The sequence below is a fragment of the Lethenteron reissneri genome, chromosome 32 (assembly GCF_015708825.2).
Source record: "Lethenteron reissneri isolate LAM-NWPU_2019-01 chromosome 32, ASM1570882v1, whole genome shotgun sequence".
Lineage (NCBI taxonomy): Eukaryota > Metazoa > Chordata > Hyperoartia > Petromyzontiformes > Petromyzontidae > Lethenteron > Lethenteron reissneri.
In genome coordinates, this window is record NC_083810.1 from 496,238 (window position 1) to 516,325 (window position 20,088).

The 20,088-nt window shown below is 47.8% G+C and overlaps 1 protein-coding gene across 1 annotated transcript in view; it reads left to right on the plus strand.

The window, feature by feature from the left end:
- The window catches only part of NDUFA10 (NADH:ubiquinone oxidoreductase subunit A10), a 28,966-nt gene extending 9,765 nt beyond the window's left edge, over nucleotides 1-19,201 (plus strand). The window contains exons 3-10 of the mRNA XM_061563677.1: nucleotides 4,913-5,128; nucleotides 6,696-6,782; nucleotides 13,500-13,621; nucleotides 14,379-14,458; nucleotides 14,698-14,752; nucleotides 15,540-15,625; nucleotides 16,884-16,992; nucleotides 18,061-19,201. Coding sequence (XP_061419661.1) covers nucleotides 4,913-5,128; nucleotides 6,696-6,782; nucleotides 13,500-13,621; nucleotides 14,379-14,458; nucleotides 14,698-14,752; nucleotides 15,540-15,625; nucleotides 16,884-16,992; nucleotides 18,061-18,129 — 824 coding nt within the window. The 3' untranslated portion in view covers nucleotides 18,130-19,201. The remainder of the gene's footprint in view (nucleotides 1-4,912; nucleotides 5,129-6,695; nucleotides 6,783-13,499; nucleotides 13,622-14,378; nucleotides 14,459-14,697; nucleotides 14,753-15,539; nucleotides 15,626-16,883; nucleotides 16,993-18,060) is intronic.
- Nucleotides 19,202-20,088: the final 887 nt, after the last annotated feature.

Consider the following 20,088-nt stretch of genomic DNA (forward strand, 5'->3'; position numbering starts at 1 on the left):
GTGCTACAGCTGCGGTCTGCCGGGACACGTCTCGTCGTGCTGCCGCGTACGGCGACGATGACTCCCCGGACCACCGCCGTCATCCGCCCGACCGTCCTTCGCTCCACTGCACCCTAAGGCAAGTCGCGACACATTCCTCACTCGGCCCCTGAAACCACCTCACTCATCTCGTGTTTTTGGGTTTCGTTCCGGTCGCGCGTCGGGGCGGGAGGATCTTGATGTTGATTGGGCCGGCCGGATGCTCCGACCGGGTAAGTGGTCGGAGCTGGCCTAGCGAGTGGTGGCCGCGACCGCAGGTTCATCCGCTGTTATTGGACGGATAGAAGGGGTGTAAATTAGGATGTTCGTTGACACCGGTGCATCAGCGACCATCATTTCAGAATTGATTTATAACATCTTACTCCCTAAATGTTGTTCCTCATGCTCTGCTTCGCCACAAACGGTGGTTCATTGGGAATTATTGGGAAAATAACAGTGGAGGTGTGCATTGCTGATGTTACATTGACAGGGCAGGTTCTTGTTTCGACGTCCCTTTCAATTCCTTGCTTGCTCGGGACTGATTTTTTGGGAAGAATGCCCCTGAAAATTTTGATTGACCAGGGGTGCTTGGAATTACCATCCGGCCGTCGAATGGCATTTTTGCCTTCTCCCACGCGCTTATACACGGCTAATGCTACCGTGCAAGCACTTGCGTGTAGGACGGTGAGGATTCCCCCCGGCGCACAAATGTTGGTTCTCCTACGATTGCGGAAGCCGCTAGATCGGGGGGTGACGGCGGGAGGAATTATCTTGGGTCCTGTTAATAAAGTCAGTCGTGGCTTGACGTTGGTGGGGGTGCAGACGTTGGTATCCAACGACCAGCAGCCCTTCATTCAGGTCCTTAACGCAGGGTTAGACACGCCGGTCATCCAAGAAGGTACCGTGCTAGCTCATGCGTCGCCAGCGCTTCCTGAGGGAAGCATTGTGGGCAATGTGGGTGCCGCGTCGAATACGCGGCCGCACCAGAAATCTGATGAGGGGTGGATGGAGAAGTTGGGTTCCGAGAATGCGGATTTGTCCGAGGTCTAGAGGGGGAAGCTGCGAGTGCTTTTGCACAAATTTTCAGATGTTTTTAGTAAAGGGAAATTTGATATTGGACACACTACGCTTTTGAGTCATCACATTGATACGGGCAATACCGCTCCCATCCAAAAGAATCCCTTCCGGCTGAGCCCTGTGTAAAAAGAATACGTTCGGCTGGCGATTGACGAAATGTTAGCCGCGGACATTATTTAACCGTCCATCAGCCCAGGGGAGCACCAATTGTACTCGTTAAAAAGCACGATGATAGCTTCCGCTTTTGTGTTGACTTCCGTAAGCTTAGTAAGGTCTCTGTCGCTGATGCGTCCCCTTACCTCAAATGGATGACTCACTGGATGCTCTAGCCGGAGCGCGGTTCTTTTCTACCCTTGATCTCCTATCCGGTTCTGGCAGTTGCTACTAGACGAAGCCTCTAAACCCAAGACAGCCTTTCGTACACCACAAGGCTTGTTCGAATTCAATCGGCTTCTGATGGGTCTTCATTTTGCGCCGGCCGCGTTCCAGCGATTAATGGGACTGGTCCTGGCTGGTCTCCAGTGGGACTTGCTTGATATACCCCGACGATGTCATCGTTTTCAGCCATACGCTTGACGAACACCTGGAACAGCTACGCGCTGTCTTTCTCAAAATACGTGCGGCCAACCTGAAATTGAAACCACAGAAATGTCACTTCCTTCAGAAATCGGTTCGATATCTTGGCCACATAGTAAGTGAATCGGGCATTGCAACTGACCCGGACAAAACCGCGTGTGTTCGAACTTGGCCGACCCCCATGTCGGTGGGTGAGGTACACAGTTTCATAGGATTCGCGTTCTATATATGGTAGGCACTTTGAAGTGCGCTCTGACCACGCAGCGCTACGGTACGCGCTACGTGTTGACCAGCCGTTTGGCCAACTTTCACGTTGGTTGGAGGTCCTCCAGGATTACTCCTTTAAGGTTACTTATCGCAAGGGCTCCCGTCACACGAATGCTGACGCCCTGTCGCGATTACCAATGAGCGGCGGGTGCGCCTGCTTTTCGGGCTCCGGGCGCTGTAAGCCGGTCGCTGAGCCCTCGTCCCCTCCCCTCGTGACGTCGGCTGTCGTGGTAATATCTGAGTGGGCCGAGGGTCCGGCGGCGCGTGACGCTGGACCACGCAGAATGGGGGCGCCTCCAGGTGGAGGACACTTCCCTGCTTAAATTGCGACGCCGTGTCAGAGAGCCTGAAGGGGGTGAGGATCGACGGGGTATTACCTCTGTCATTCTTAAAGGCGGATTGCTAATGCATTGGAACGGAGGGTTGCGCCAATACAACATCGTTGTGCCCACTGCCCTGTGGGGCAAGGTAATTTTGGCGGTACACTAGCGCTTGTTGCACCTAGGTGTGCATAAGACGCTGGCCACACTTAAGTTGGACTTGTTCTGGCCTGGCATGGCTGAGAATGCCGCGAATTTGTTGAAAGGGTGTGTGCAGTGCGCGCGGCGGAAGCCGCCGGCGAAACCCTGTTGTCCACCATTACAAACGATTCAGGTTTCCCGCGTAAACGAATTAGTTGCGCTAGACATCCTTGGTCTATTCCCCACTACCCCTCGTGGGAATAAGTACTTGCTGGTGAGAGTCGAGTATTTTTCACGATGGCCTGTGGCCTGGCCGCTCCCCAACCAGTCAGCGGCGACGATGACTGAAGCATTCCTCAATGGCTGTAATGGACAAGGGCGCTCCCGAACGTCTTCTGATTGATCAGGGAAAAATGTTTTCTTGTAAGATGTTGCGGGAGGTGTGCGATTTGTTGGGAACAAAGAAAGTATGCACATCACCGTACCACCTGCAGACGGATGGCATGGTTGAGCGCCTACACAGGACTCTGACGTCCATGTTGAGCCACCAGGTCAGCGAGTCCCAACTCGACTAGGAATTACACATTCCCGGAGTCCTATCTGCATATAGGATGGCCCCTCACTCATCCACTCACCGTTTTTTTTATGTACGGGAGAGAACACGACCCCCCGATTGATATTCAGTTACAGGCCGTGCCCAACAAAGCTAAATCCAAAATGTCACCCTTCAGAAGCTTTCCGAAGCGTGGGAAGCCTCTAGGGTTGATTCCGGTTTGCGTCAATTGGCCAATGAGCGGCTCATGGGTTCCTGTGTTTCTATGCATGAGTGAGCGCCTGGGGACAGAGCCTGGTTGCACTGTCCACAGGTACCGGTGGGTACGTCGCCCAAATTGTTCAAACCTTGGAGAGGGCTGGTTGATGTGATTTGGGTTGTTTGACCACAGTGTATCCAGATCTACTTCGGGCAGCGGAGTTCGTTTGTGCATCCCTCGCGCCTCAAACCTTTCATTGCGCCATGCGAGTTCATTTCATCTCCACACCACAGGGGCCGAGTGTCAGATGTGTCCGGCGAGCCGGAGTGTGTGCCCGCTGAAGGTGGTCCTCAGGGGAGTTGTATGAACCCCTTCCCCAGGTGCCGCTCGCCTGACGTCCCTAGCACCGCCGCCTGCGCCATCTCCACTGGATTCGGGAGAGGAGAACCTGTCAACCCGGCCTACTGCTCTTCGTGAGGAGCCGGACTCGAAGGGACAATGGCATATTTCCCCCGTGACCTCCAGGGAGAGAAAGTCCACCTCCCCTGGAGGCTCGGCCACAAGAACTCGTTCTAAAACTCTTCGGGTTTCGTGATCCCCACACACACACACTCTGACTTCCTCAGTTGGTTGTCACACTCGGTAAGCCGTATCGGTTATTGGCTGAACCTAACCCTTATTGTGCTTGCGAGTGTTGTTACTCTGTGAGGGTGGGAGATGTTAGCGATAAAGGGAATTCCGAGCGTTCGCAGTGCACTGCACAGTGTTTTTTTCACTCGTGTTGTTCTGTACTCACACCCTTCTCCCCTTTGTTAATGTACATTTGTAGGTAGTGTAAATATTGTATAGGTGAGTTTAGGTATTTAATTGGTTATTGTTACTTGTTGAGGCACACATAGCGGTAATCACTTTTTACTCACTTTTATCACCTTACTTAGTTCGTTAAAAGGGGGAGTTGACAGCTGGGATGGCTGAGTGCTACGGAGGGGGGGGGGGGTGATGTAGTAACATCACAGATGTCACCGTGTGGTGCCGGCTCTAGCGAGGCATGGCGTTCAATGCATTGTCATCGCGGACACCCCGTAGGTGGGTGTAGTACCAGCCCTAGAGGGGGCTCGGTGAGTGCTGGGATAGCGCAGTGGCACCACACATGGCGTGCAGTGCCGACTCCTACAGGGGGAGTGTGAGAGTGTCCGCCATGGGATGAGGTTACCCTAGGCCATGGCACTCTGGTTGACCCTGGAAGGCACGTGACTAGTAAGATCTACACAAGGGCCCCAGGTGGGGGCTAGGGGGTGGTCACGTGCCAGGGTGAGATCCTACGGGAAGGGTCGAGAAACGACAAGAGGTTTCTCGAAGGTGGTCGTGGCCAAGGGCGGGGCCAGCCACGTCCCAGGAGGATATAAACCGGGTCCGCACAGGGAACGGGGTTCAGCGTTGTTGTCGTCATCTGAAGATCTACGTTCTACGTCCAAGAAGAAGTCACCAACACGTGGATGAGGACCCCAGCTACGGTCCTGTCCTTTGTAGCTACTCCCAGTAACTAGCGTAGTTAGCCTGGTGGTCCACCACCATAGGTTATCTGGTAAAGGGGCAGTAACCCCTTTGTGTTATGTGTTGGTGTTAATAAATGTGTTACCTCCAAGAAGTACGTCTGCGACTCAGTTGGATCCACTACATATTTAATGGAGCGCCCTCTACACGCAAAAACGATCAATGTGAGTAGCACGTGTAATATTTTTTCTTTGCCACTTGTGCTAGACATGCTGCATTTGCCAGCTGCGGATGTGCACTACTGGGACCACATCACGGGTGACAGGTCCATCCTTGATCCGTGCTACAGCGGCATTTGCAGCTTGGAGAAGTTCTTAGCCAACCCAAACAACCCGGATGGAAATGCCTTTCGCCTGCAGCTGTGGATGTACACCATACGTATGCTGCAGTACTCGGATGCACTGGTTCACCTGCTCAGCACCGGTAAGCAACGTGGGGTGCACAGTTCACTCTACACGGTGATGAGGATGAATGCTATATTCACATTGTAATTGCTCAGGAATGTTTCAGCTTTGTTAAATATTGTCATATTAATGAGTGTTGTCAAATGGTTACTAGTAAACAGGTAACCATTTTCAGAATTGATTACCAGTTCTGAATGTCAGGAACAGGGAATTGCAGTGGCATTTTAATAGGAAGAGATAGAGAACCCACGTTACCCCACCACATTTGACCTTCCGATCCACTAACTGGTGCACACATGAATACTGCTGGGTGGACAGAGGAGAGGGAATTTAAGAAACTTGCTCCATTGTTTCAATTCCCACGCTGGGAGATGGAATTGAACCGGTGACCTGGATTGCAAGTGAAGTGTGCTCACCATTGCACCGCGGCAGCTTCCTTTGTTTCTTGACCCATTATAATGAGTTGCAGCACAACCTAAGTGTTCGAGTTTCCCCTACATAGCAGTGTACACTTTTAGACATCAAATAGAAATGGGAGCAGAAAATTAGTTTTCCTTCCTTTTAATTCGAGAACAATGCATGGAGCTGTTGCATATTGAAATTCTTGAAGTGGCTGTCAGAAGCTATTGCCTCATAAGTGATGGAAAGCTTCTAGATGCGGAGCTCAATGCCTTGATCCCTTTACCCGGAGCACTTCAGCAACCGCTCGTGGGTTCACCGACCTTCAGTGTATATAGCACTTCAACCGATCTCGACCTTCCTGCGGCCGCTCGCATGTGAAGCCTCAAAGCCTCCAGGTGCAACCTCGTTGAGCTCCTAGGACCGGACTACAGGAAATGAGCATACAATTTGTCAGGCAGCAATTGGCAGAGGCTGTGAACTGTGTTGTGCAAATCCCAGAATATTTGTGCACGTCCTAGCGAGATCTAAAATATGGACCCACGAACACAGCTTTGGCTGCTCGGGATATTGTCATCCCACGACACCAGACAATCAGCTACCGGTAAGACAACCCCCATGCATAATTGCTGTCGAGATATCACTGCTCCATGCACCTCAGCCGGCGTGTGGCTGAGGTGATGTACGATGTATATTACATTCTTCAAAAATCGCGAGTGAAACTAAATTTTGTGAATCGCAATGGCTTTACCCATTAATTTAAAGAACAAATATTTGAAACGATTGAATAATTATTTATTGAAAACAAAAATAATTCACCAATTCGGGGAAGTCACTTAAAGATCTGCTGCATGTTGGGATGACTGGAAAGGCAATGTAGAGGTGCTACTATTGCACTGCAGGGACACCGTGACGCTGTCGTGGATGGATGATGACACAGCCTCCCGGGTGGCTTGTTTGATGCAAACATTTGATTTCGGAAATTGAAAAGTGTTAATAATTTGTCAATTGTGTCATCGTGTAATTTCGTAGACCGAGCATTCGTAAATCGAGGAATACCTATGTATGTGCTATACATTGTGTGTACATTTCCAAAGTTGCATGTTTGCAAGGCATTTATTACGTTTCTTGTTTGACCGCATTGGTAACTGGAGGTTGATGTTTTTCTGCTCGTGATTTCCCTACAGGCCAGGGAGTGGTGCTGGAGCGGTCCCTCTTCAGTGACTTTGTCTTCCTGGAGGCTATGCACAAGCAAGGCTACGTCCGCAAACAGTGTAGGTGCCATTAGACCGTCTGATGCCTCCTGCTTCATTGTATCAGAATCATACGTATCATGAATAAAGATCACTCATGCAAATGTCATAATCTCACACACATACACATACCTGTCAACCCCTTATCAGTGCCTACCTTATTACAGACAAATTCAGACCTGATTGGTAACCCCGTGCCATTATCAATCTCAACATTCATCCGACAGTCCCATCACAAGGGAGAATCACAAACAAATAAACACTTTTTTTGCCCGGATTGAAACGGCTGTATGGACCTGAAAACCGTATGGGTTGACAGGTATGCATACATGACACAAATTAGATTCAGAATATTTATTTATACTGGAGGAATCCGATGAGCTGTCAAGCAGAAAGACTTGGTTCATGTAGTTCATTCACAAATCCATTGATTGCCGTGACAAGAGGCTATAGCCCTTTTGCCCACTTCTGCTGTGGTTGTCCCACCTTGAAGATGGACGCTTGTGTTGCACCTGAAACGTCGTGATTTAATTTTATTTAATACCTGTGTGACTTTACTGAAAGAACCAAATAGTATAGATTCTGACCACTCTGCATTGACCTTAGCCTGGGTACAATAACATTTGAGAATGTATATTCTTGGGTCTTTTGGTGACGTCACGTACATGGGTTCAAATAAAATAACAAAAAACTATGACGTTTCAATCGCAACACAAGCAATCGTCAGCAGGATAAAAAATTGCGGGAAAGCTGCTGAGGCAGGATGTTTTAAAGGTTTGAAATGGGTGTAGACATTTAACCTGTTAATGTAAAACCAGAGAGTCGAAAATAACTATTAACATCGGGAGGTAGGATGGAAACATCACAGCCAGTTATGACTTAAACTGGTTAATAACGTCCTTCCAATGATAGCTTAGTTTGTGTCTGTGTCTATATATATATGTAGTGTGGTAAAATACACGGTGCGCACTGCCAGCCAAGGGAAACCGAAGGCAGGCAGGTGCGCGTGTGGAACGTAAGGTTTCACGAGCAAACCACCTCATTAATGGGAAATTCGGTTGCAGACGGGGTCGGCCCGGGGTTGTACGCTGGCACTGGAGGTGTCGCCTGGGAGACGTGCGATAAGGGGTGATTGATGGCCTGACAGACGCCAAGCTCTGTGTGAGTGAAGCTGGGTGGAAGCTCTGAGTGAGTGAAGCTGGGTGGAAGCTGTGTGTGAGTGAAGCTGGGTGGAAGCTCTGAGTGAGTGAAGCTGGGTGGAAGCATCTGTGTGAGTGAAGCTGGGTGGAAGCTCTGAGTGAGTGAAGCTGGGTGGAAGCTCTGTGTGAGTGAAGCTGGGTGGAAGCTCTGTGTGAGTGAAGCTGGGTGGAAGCTCTGAGTGAGTGAAGCTGGGTGGAAGCTGTGTGTGAGTGAAGCTGGGTGGAAGCTCTGAGTGAGTGAAGCTGGGTGGAAGCTCTGAGTGAGTGAAGCTGGGTGGAAGCTCTGAGTGAGTGAAGCTGGGTGGAAGCTCTGTGTGAGTGAAGCTGGGTGGAAGCTCTGTGTGAGTGAAGCTGGGTGGAAGCTCTGAGTGAGTGAAGCTGGGTGGAAGCTCTGAGTGAGTGAAGCTGGGTGGAAGCATCTGTGTGAGTGAAGCTGGGTGGAAGCTCTGTGTGAGTGAAGCTGGGTGGAAGCTCTGTGTGAGTGAAGCTGGGTGGAAGCTCTGTGTGAGTGAAGCTGGGTGGAAGCTGTGTGTGAGTGAAGCTGGGTGGAAGCTCTGAGTGAGTGAAGCTGGGTGGAAGCTCTGTGTGAGTGAAGCTGGGTGGAAGCTCTGTGTGAGTGAAGCTGGGTGGAAGCTCTGTGTGAGTGAAGCTGGGTGGAAGCATCTGTGTGAGTGAAGCTGGGTGGAAGCTCTGTGTGAGTGAAGCTGGGTGGAAGCTCTGTGTGAGTGAAGCTGGGTGGAAGCTCTGTGTGAGTGAAGCTGGGTGGAAGCTGTGTGTGAGTGAAGCTGGGTGGAAGCTCTGAGTGAGTGAAGCTGGGTGGAAGCTCTGTGTGAGTGAAGCTGGGTGGAAGCTGTGTGTGAGTGAAGCTGGATGGAAGCTGTGTGTGAGTGAAGCTGGGTGGAAGCTGTGTGTGAGTGAAGCTGGGTGGAAGCTCTGAGTGAGTGAAGCTGGGTGGAAGCTCTGTGTGAGTGAAGCTGGGTGGAAGCTCTGAGTGAGTGAAGCTGGGTGGAAGCTCTGTGTGAGTGAAGCTGGGTGGAAGCTCTGAGTGAGTGAAGCTGGGTGGAAGCTGTGTGTGAGTGAAGCTGGGTGGAAGCTCTGAGTGAGTGAAGCTGGGTGGAAGCTCTGAGTGAGTGAAGCTGGGTGGAAGCTGTGTGTGAGTGAAGCTGGGTGGAAGCTCTGTGTGAGTGAAGCTGGGTGGAAGCTCTGTGTGAGTGAAGCTGGGTGGAAGCTCTGTGTGAGTGAAGCTGGGTGGAAGCTCTGAGTGAGTGAAGCTGGGTGGAAGCTCTGTGTGAGTGAAGCTGGGTGGAAGCTCTGAGTGAGTGAAGCTGGGTGGAAGCTCTGTGTGAGTGAAGCTGGGTGGAAGCTCTGAGTGAGTGAAGCTGGGTGGAAGCTGTGTGTGAGTGAAGCTGGGTGGAAGCTCTGAGTGAGTGAAGCTGGGTGGAAGCTCTGAGTGAGTGAAGCTGGGTGGAAGCTGTGTGTGAGTGAAGCTGGGTGGAAGCTCTGTGTGAGTGAAGCTGGGTGGAAGCTCTGTGTGAGTGAAGCTGGGTGGAAGCTGTGTGTGAGTGAAGCTGGGTGGAAGCTCTGAGTGAGTGAAGCTGGGTGGAAGCTCTGTGTGAGTGAAGCTGGGTGGAAGCTCTGTGTGAGTGAAGCTGGGTGGAAGCTCTGTGTGAGTGAAGCTGGGTGGAAGCATCTGTGTGAGTGAAGCTGGGTGGAAGCTCTGTGTGAGTGAAGCTGGGTGGAAGCTCTGTGTGAGTGAAGCTGGGTGGAAGCTCTGTGTGAGTGAAGCTGGGTGGAAGCTGTGTGTGAGTGAAGCTGGGTGGAAGCTCTGAGTGAGTGAAGCTGGGTGGAAGCTCTGTGTGAGTGAAGCTGGGTGGAAGCTGTGTGTGAGTGAAGCTGGATGGAAGCTGTGTGTGAGTGAAGCTGGGTGGAAGCTGTGTGTGAGTGAAGCTGGGTGGAAGCTCTGAGTGAGTGAAGCTGGGTGGAAGCTCTGTGTGAGTGAAGCTGGGTGGAAGCTCTGAGTGAGTGAAGCTGGGTGGAAGCTCTGTGTGAGTGAAGCTGGGTGGAAGCTCTGAGTGAGTGAAGCTGGGTGGAAGCTGTGTGTGAGTGAAGCTGGGTGGAAGCTCTGAGTGAGTGAAGCTGGGTGGAAGCTCTGAGTGAGTGAAGCTGGGTGGAAGCTGTGTGTGAGTGAAGCTGGGTGGAAGCTCTGTGTGAGTGAAGCTGGGTGGAAGCTCTGTGTGAGTGAAGCTGGGTGGAAGCTCTGTGTGAGTGAAGCTGGGTGGAAGCTCTGTGTGAGTGAAGCTGGGTGGAAGCTCTGAGTGAGTGAAGCTGGGTGGAAGCTCTGCGTGAGTGAAGCTGGGTGGAAGCCTCTGTGAACGCTGCTGTGTGCAAGCTGGGTGGAAGCTCTGAGTGAGTGAAGCTGGGTGGAAGCTTTGTGTGAGTGAAGCTGGGTGGAAGCCTCTGTGAACGCTGCTGTGTGCAAGCTCTGTGTGAGCGCAGCCGTGTGCAAGCTCTGTGTGAGCTTCTAGATTTGAAGCTTTCGTGACTGCAAGGATTCATACTCTTAGGTTTTTTTCGGTAAAGTCACGTAGGGAAAAAATAAAATAAAAAATTACTAAAAGTAATAATAGAAATAAAATAATAAATCACGATGTTTCGGAGACAACACAAGTCTCCGTCATCAGGTGGGACCGTCACAGCTAGATTTGCTGTATCAAGTGAGGCAGAGATTCTAAGATACAAGTTCTTAAATACAAGTTAAGGGGGGGAGGAGGGAGGGAGGGGCTTATCTGAATGTGGTGGTCAATGAAAGGAACGTATTGGGAAGGGGGTCGGGCTAAAAGAGAGTGTGTGGAACTGTTGGACCTGTTGGTGCACATGCGAGAAGAGAACGAAAATGGCCATGTTGTTTTATCCAGTGTTGGTTGACAATCAAATACAAAAAGGAGAGTACTGTTAAACGCTGGGGATGTTAACACTCGGTAAAGTAAATGCCTGTCAAATAAGATGGTCCAAAAATGCGTAGTTAAATATTTTTTACATGGTTAATAACATCTTTCCAATGATTACTCAGTTTGTACCCATCATCACGGTTGAAATTATGTCTGTGTTTGTAAATCTGGATGGCTTCATGTACAAACCTTTGATGGTAGCCAGAGGGTTTGCAGAGCACCTTGGTCTCGGAAAAAAACAATATGAGAGCCCACAGCGTTGTAGCAATGATCGGCAACGGCAGAAGACTACATTTTTCCGTGTTTCAGATCTGACTTGTGCTCGCGGACACGATCAGAGACATGACGTTTCGTTTCCCCAATGTAACAATCACCACAGCTGCAACTCAGTTTATAGACTCCAGGGTATTGCAAGTCAGGGATGACATCCTTCACTGTACTAAATCAGACTTGGATCTTATGTTTATTTAGAATTTTGGAGATCTTTTTAGTCACGCCTGCTATGTATGGCAACGTGATAGTTTTGATCGTAGTTTCAAGTGGCTGTTTCTGTATGGTGGGAGAAACAGCTTGGCGGATGGTGCGGTCAGAGTATCCGTTCATCCTGAGGGCCCGATGTCCATGTCTTAGTTCACTGGCCAGGTGGTGTTGGTCAGAAATGCCATGAGCTCTGTGGTATAGCGTTTTGATGAGATAATTATTTTGAGATGGGTGGTGGTGGGAATCAGGTTTCAAGTAGGAATCTGTGTGGGTGGCTTTCCTGTAGACAGAATGTCCCTCCTCCCCCCCTTAAGCTTGTATTTAAGAACTTGTATCTTGGAATCTCTGCCTCACTTGATACAACAAATCTAGCTGTGATGGTCCCACCTGATGACGGAGACTTGTCTTGCCTCCAAAACGTCGTGATTTATTATTTTATTTTATTTCTATTATTACTTTTAGTAATTTTTTATTTTATTTTTTACCTACGTGACCTTACCGAAAAAAACCTAAGAGTCTGTGTGAGCTGCTGTCTGTGCGGAGCTGTGAGTGCGGAGCTGCTTAGAGGAAGAGCTGCTGCAGGCAGGTCAGCGAGGTGTAAAGTAGATGGGAGAAGTTGGTTAACAAAAGTGGCCATATAGACAGAGACAGCAGTGCCTACAACTGGTGCAAGAATAGGGTAATAAAGTGTAAGCAGGTGACTTGTGACAACGTGTCCGACTGAGTGATTTTACAAGACACTACATTTTTTGGATGGCTTCATGAACTAATCTGTTTTGATAGCCAGTGGGCTTGCAAAGTACCGTCTTCTTAGAGAAATACATTTCGTCTGAGCCCACCGCATTAATACAATGATCAGCCACGGCCGAGATATTGGTCCTCCCGTGTTTCAGATCTACCTTATGTTAACGAACATGGTCCGAGACATGTCGCTTTGTTTCCCCAATGTAACTACTGCCGCAGACACAGCTTAGTTTATAGACGCCGGAGTATTGCATGTCAGGGATCACATCCTTCACAGATGGAATCAGATCACGAATTTTATGTACTGTTTTAAATCGAACCTGGATTTTGTGTTTGCTCATGATTTTGGAAATATTTTCATTGGCCCCTGCTATGTATGGCAAGGTGATGGTTTTGATTGGGTCCTCAGATGTTTGGGGTGATAGCTTTACGGATTGTGTAGTCTGAATATCCATTCATCTTGAGGGCTTGGTGTACGTGTTCCAGTTCACTGGCTAGGTGATGATGGTCGGAAATACATCGAGCTCTATGCTGTAGAGTTTTGATGAGGGAATTATTCTGGGATGGATGGTGGTGGGAGTCAGGTTTTGAGTAGGCATCTGTGTGGGTGGCTTTCCTGTAGACAGTGTCCCATTGAGCCATCTGGTCTTTTTTCAATTAAAACATCCAAGAATGGAAACTTGCCATCCTTTTCCACCTCCATGGTGAATTTGATGGCTGCGTGTATGGAATTGATGTGGTTGAGGAATTGGTTCAGAGCTGGTCAGCCATGCGGCCAGATGACGAACGTGTCACCTACGTACCTCTTCCACAACGACGGACGTAGAGTGGATGTCTGGATGGCATCTGTCTCAAAATTTTTAATGAAAAAATTGGCTACAACTGGAGATAAGGGAGAACCCATTGGGGTACCTTCAACTTGTTTGTAGAATGTTCCATTCCAGGTGAAGTAAGTGTTAGTCAGGCAGTGTCTCACCAGGGCCGGTACATCAGCATTCAGTTCTTGTTGGACCAAATCTTCAATGATTGCAATCGTGTCAATCAAAGGAACTTTGGTAAACAAAGATACCACATTGAAACTGACGAGCAAATCACCTGGAGATAGTGAGATGTCCTTAATTAACAATACCAAGTGAGCTGAGTTGAGTACAGCTGGGGTGGTCTTACCAGTGAATGGTTGTAAGGTCTCAGACAGAAATCGGGCCAGTTTGTTGGTGGGTGAGTCAATGGTAGAGACAATAGGATGAAGGGGTGTTCCTTCTTTATGGATTTATGGTAAAAAATCCATATTTTGAGTGTTTTTTTCACTCTGTGGTTTCAAATGTATTAAAGGCAAAGGGGCTAATATGATGTTCGGTCACTCACAGGTGTGGATTACTACAACGAGCTGAAGGCGATCAGCATATGCGAGTTCCTGCCGCCACACCTGGTGGTGTATATCGACATGCCTGTAGAGGAGGTGCAGGCCCGTCTCAAGCAGAAGGCAAAGGTGACAGCACACCGTTACGTCTGTCCCAGACAATACGTCCCGTGGTCTTAGTCACGAGTCGGCTCTGACCTGGCCTCTGACACGGCTCAGCTGCTTTCACAGATATACGAGTGGCTCAGCCGTAGCTTGGCTCGGGCTCAGGTCACGGAAATCCTGAACGTGGCTGAGCCAAAGCTCAGAGCCGTCTCAAGTTGAGCGTGGTTTTTAGCTGGTTCATCTGAGCCAGAGCCAAGGCTGAACTGAGCCGTGACTAAACACATTCCTTCGGAGTGGGCAGGTAGGAACTTGGTTGGACAGCGCATTCGTGCGATCCGTGTCACGTGGCGCAAGCTGCGTGGGGCGGCGCGTCACGTGGTGCTGAGCCCGCCAGAAGTGCTCTATGAAATACAAATCGAGGGCGTGGCTATGCACGACAGACAGACAGACAAATAATCCCTGGTGGGCAGTGTGGAACTGTTGTTCCTACCTGTAAAATACAGGTCTATGGCTAGACTTGTAATACATTTTATACAAAGTTTCTGTTGATGCTGCTTTGACAGCAGTGCATAATCACGCGTAAAAATTTTGCTCTTTCGGGAGACGTGGCACTTTTGGTTGAAACACCAACATAATTATGTTTATACATTATACACTTGTTACATCGCCTAAATAAATCCCTTAAAGCGAGTATTTGGGACGTTTAATGTTCCATCACAATATGGTAGGGTTTTGTTGTGGAAAGGCATAATGTATGTGCGGTCCTGGCATTTGCTTACAGCCAATGGAGCAGAACATCTCCCCTGCCTACTTGACCAACATTGATGCCTGCTACAAGCAGAAGTTCCTGCCAGAAGCCAGGTAACATAAGTATTTTATTGCACCACATGCACAAGCTTCCTTGAGAAATGTGTGCATGTTCACACCACTGACAGTCGGACATATGACAGACTATAGTAATGTTGCAAGTAGAATTGCGCTTGAAGACATTACATTTATATACGGTATAGAGTGAAACTTGTCTGTCCCCAGTGCGTTGTGTCCTTTGCACGGAGTTTGGGAGTGAGGATGTCAGCTAGCATGTGTGTCTGTCTTTGCAGAAAAGTGTCAGAGGTCTTGGAGTACAACTGGAAAATCGCAGAAGATACTGAGCGGGTAGCTTTTACAATTCACACTTAAAACATCCAGTTCTTGTTTGTGGACTCGTTTACAAAAAAAAATCCATGGAAGTTTTGAACTTGAATAATTACCACATAGGCTCAAGGTCAAAAGGTCATCTGAGAGAATGCTTTACTAGGTTTCATCTGATTAACTACTCGCTGATTTTCGAAATTATTTTGTGTTGTGGTTCCTCCTGTTTATAATCTGACTAAACCAGGTGCACCAAACTCCAGGACTTCCTGCTTCTTTGAACGTTTTGTGGGACCGTACTGTAAATCTATGGGTTCATGTTTCTTCATTTTTTGGTATAGAAAGGCATAATTATAAGTGGTGAACTCGGAGATCTTTGTAATTAGATAACGATAATTATTATTGTGATACGATAATACATTTTATTTAAATATAGCATCATGCTTGCAAATTGCTTCTAAACATACTGGAGAATGTTTAAAGCGCACTGTTTACACGTGTGGGAGTAAATCAAAGTACCCGTAGAAAACCCATACATGCGAGGGTGGTGACACTCAATCCCCATATAGATGGAATAGAGATGGAAATTAATACACTTGCTGTACTGCCATATCCTGGAAAGCCAGAAGTTGCACAAATGTGCGTGTGATGCACCAACTCTCACTTCCACAGATTACTGGCCACGTGCAGCATCGCCACGTAGTACCTGGAATCATGGATAGTCGCAGAAAAGTAGATAAAGCATTGGCAACAGAGAGTGCTCTTGTAGCGCATACACGTGTGTGCGTGTCTGCGTGTACGTGCATTACAGGTGTACGACGACATCATCAGCTTGAATTGGGAAAAGGATCCATGGAAGCTGCAGGATAACGTGACCTTGTACCACATTCGTGACTTGTAAGTGGTCTCTTGCTGAATGCTGCTTGTGATAGAGTGGCAGTGTGGTGGGGAGCGGTAGTGTAGCGGTTAGCGCGCTGCACTACGAACATGGCGACCGGGTTCGATTCCCGCTCATGGCAAACACCAGTGACGATTATCTGAACCGGTCCTTGGCCTCCCCTAGGTCGACTCAGCCTCAAAAGATTACCTGGTGTGGTGTGTAAACATCGCCACTAGGGAGACAAAGGCGGTCGGGCGTAGCGCTGGCCACCCACCACCTCGTGTACCGTTCCGGTCTTCATAGGTGCTCGCTAACAGCACTTGCCCCTACAGTCTGTTAAGGCTATATGGGGGATCTTTGTTTGTGTGGCACAATGGTAACACGTGTGGCTCACAGCCAGAAGAGCCTGGGTTCAATCTTCGACCGGTGTCTTTCTTTGTGGAGTTTGTATGTTCTCCCCAATGTTCTGAATATCTTTCCTCCTGGTACTATAGCGCATTTAAAATATACAACGTGTAGTGAGTCCAACTGAGTCGCAGACGTTGTCTTGGGAGCAACACTATTTCACCAACTCAACATAACATAACACAACCTACACTTGGGTGTTGAATGCCCATCTAGCCACGCTACGGCAGAACTAGACACGGTTCGCTATCCTGGCCCGGACCACAAGCTGGGTCCCGGACTGCGTGGCTAGAGGCTTCTTTTACCCGACGTGGATCTTCTTCACCAGCAACACGAAGAACCCCGAGCCCCTCACGGGGCCACCGTTATATCGGCCTGGGCTGGAGCTAGCTCCGCCCCTCACCCCGCCCACCTTCTAGATTTCTCGAGTTCTTTCTTGAAGGCTCCCGAGAGCTCTTTTATACCACGTGATCGCCCAGCGGCCCCCGTCCACCGGTGGCTCCCCTCCACAATATCATCCAGTCACGTGTCGGCAGGTCAACCAGCGTATCATGCCCCGACGTAACCCTGGCTGGCTGACACTCCCTCTCGCTCCCTCACCGGGAGCCCGCACCGCACACTGTGCGTGGTGCTGACCAGCGCTCACCCAAGCCCCGCTAGGGCTGGTACTATGCCCAGTAAGCGGGCTACACATAATGCCAACACATTATCCACCTTGGCCTCGTAAGCCCGGCACCATACAGTGACATTCACAGTCACTACAAATGTAACTGGTATTGGCCATTAACCTGTATTGGCCAAACTATTTCTAAATGTGCATTGATTCTCTCCCTCCCACACATACCTCCACTCTTCACCCTCTACCCCCAGCATGTCTGATAAGATGAAAGTGGCCAACCTGACCGTCACATCAATGTTCGTCCCAGAAGCCACCGTCGGGCCTTACGAAGTTGAAGAAATCTATTACTCCTACCGTAATGTGAGCTACCAACCACCACTCACCTTCACCACACCAACGCATTGACTCGTGTAATAGCTCTATATTTCTCACTGCAGTATGTGTACATTGGTCTTGATTGCTCCTTCAAGACAAAATTATTGTTTTTCGTTACCCATCTGTGACTGAATTGGTATCGCACCATTTATTTCAATGCCTTTACAAGTGACAATTAGAGAAGAAGGGGCTTAGCTACGGCGACAATGAAATAGTTTAGGAAGTGTTGTTCTGTAACTTGTTCATTTATCGCCTACAATGTCATACATTACTCTAAATGTGTTAGTTTTTATCAGATCAAATCTATTAGTTTTGAGTTCAAATTACTATTCCTTTTGTTAACTTTAGAAGGAACTTTTAAATATTTGATCATTCATATGCATAGACCAGAGAATCGAATAACAAAAATGGATATTCACATTTTAGGGAACTTAGAATTACAGAAATTAGTAAATTAGCATAAGAATAACAAGGTTAAACATCACTAACCAGACTGATGTACCTTCCTTGCCTGAGCCATCGCAAGCATCTTGAGACCAAGCACCTATAAGGATAGTGACACCAAGTCATGCTGGGACATGGATGAGGTGGCCTCCATATTAACACGAGTTTATACTCAAAATTGGTGTTATTATTTTTTCACCAAATACATAATTTTCTGGTTATTACACGTTGCATCATGCGTGACAGTGCAAAAAGACTTAGTTTATGCCTAAAGACTTGGTTCACCATTCATCATGAGCCCCTGAAGAGCTGGTCTCAGCGAACACACTAGCCTAGAGAAAATACCCTCACAGTGTGAAGAATCTGTAACAACAATTTTCAAGTAATCTCCTGCTCAAATTAGCATCATTCCCCGCTTACGGAATTCACATTCCTGGGGAGAGTCCATCAGACAACCACGATTGACTTCCCCTCAAATTCGTACTCTGTTTATTGAACCCCGAGGGATTGTGGGCTAAATCAATCTCTAAACCAGGATGTGAACTTGCAAGCTTGATTCGAGTGATGAATACAAATTTTAACGTAAATGGTGACACTTTTGTTTTTCAGCTGCCTGGGCGGAAATACTCACCAGGATACAATGCAGATGTGGGTGACAAGTTGATCTGGTTGAAGTAAAATCAAAGCTACACAATTTCATCAACACTTGCTTCAAAGTTAAAGTATAACATTTAAAGATATGCCCATTTCCTTGAAGTTGAATTGCCCCTTAAAGAAACGCTGTTCCAAATTATACTTTTATTTTATTGATTAGGCCACGTGATCAGACCACATTTTTGTCAATACAACCAAGCAAGTAAATTGTCAAATGTTTTATGCAGCAGTCATTGTTGTTTCAGCTCACTGATAAGTTGAAAGAACCGATTCTCTTAACCAAATTCAGCAATTAGGTACAAACCTACATGTTAATATCCTCTAATATGAATTATGTTTGACTTATCATAGTGACTCAATATTTTAAATATTAAAGTTGCCTTGATTTTACTCCCATTCTCAGATATGCACGTAAATTATATTGAACGTTTTCGTCAAAATGCTAAATAAAACCTGTGACTCCTAAATGAAGTTGGTTAAAAACAAATTATTTTTTAATTGTGTCAGACTGCTAAAACAAGAGTACCATACAATGAAGATGCAAACCTGTTTCAAGCAATGCCTTGCATACTGGTTACCAACCGCGCTGGCCAACTGGTAGCCTCGAGTATGTTACAATAGTCTGCAGGGTGGCGCAGTGCCTCAAAGCAAGAAGGACCTAGTTTCGATTTCTGAATCGGGCTCCTGTGTGGGGTTTGTATGATCTCCCTCTGTTCTGCATGGGTTTCCTCTGGGATTTCCAGTTTTATCCCAAAGAAAAAAACACTATTTAAATGCAAATTACTACATTAGGATTACACAGCAACTTTGTCCCGATGGAAAAAAACGTGGCAAGACTCTCCTGAAAAAGAGTATTGAGACTCGGTGTGGCTTTGTTGGATAAACGAGCGTAACCAGAGTTGTCGGTATACGATGCACGCGTGATGTGTAAGATAGGAAACACCACTCGTAAGTTGCAGAACCCATAGTCAAGCAGCACAGATGTTGTAATCATTGCGCACTTTGCTATCTATGCATGCTCTCTTCATCCACATGAAGTGGCTGCTGTTGAATACTGATCAATCTGCGTTTAATAAAGGTTAATCTCAGTTGTAAATGTGTGTTGTTTTCATTTAAAGCCTGCTTTGGAGTTTCTAAATTTATAATGGCAAGCTCTTTCAATACAGAATTTTTACAATTCACAATTCTACTTATGGTGGGGCTCCGTGGTCCCATAAGCTCTTGCATAAACATAATGTAAATAAAAACTTGAGTTTACATTATACCAATGGGTTTGAAGGATGATGGCAAGTGTTGTCTTATTAAACTATGCCTTTAAAACTGAAAACTACTTACCTGCATTACCTCTATTTAAATACACTATCGAAAAAAACACATTCCTGCGGAGGGAGCTGGAAGGAACGTTGGGTTGGTCGGTCAACGGCGGCGTGGTGTATTCCGCAAATATGGCCGACTGAGGGTGGGCACAAGCCGGCGTGAGTAGGTTAAACGTTGAGTTTTAAAAGGGCACCACGGGGTGACCAGCCCCTCCCCACCCTCTCCACCCAGCCCCACCCCTTCCAATTTTTGGATGCACTACGGACGGACACAATCCCCTGTGGGCTGGTGGAACCAGGTGGTTCCTACCAGTATAATTTATACCCCTCTGTCAAGCGTGTTTCTCAGTGTGGATTTGTAAACACACTTTGTAAACAGTAAATAAAATAGTGCGCGTTTTCAATGCGCTGTTCATATTGTAACAAGCGTTGAAACCAATGTTCTACAGTGGGTCGTCGCTCCACTTATTCGCATTGATACGAGCGGTATGTGGGGACTATGGCTTAACCACAAAAAAACCTATCTGCACAGATGCATACGGACAAGAGAAGTATTATCAAACAGGAGGCATTAACGGTGCAACGCATCTCATCTGTTAAATATCTGCAGGTAATAGGATTGTTATCGATAGATCCTGGCTACAGACATTGGTAGGTCACAAATAAT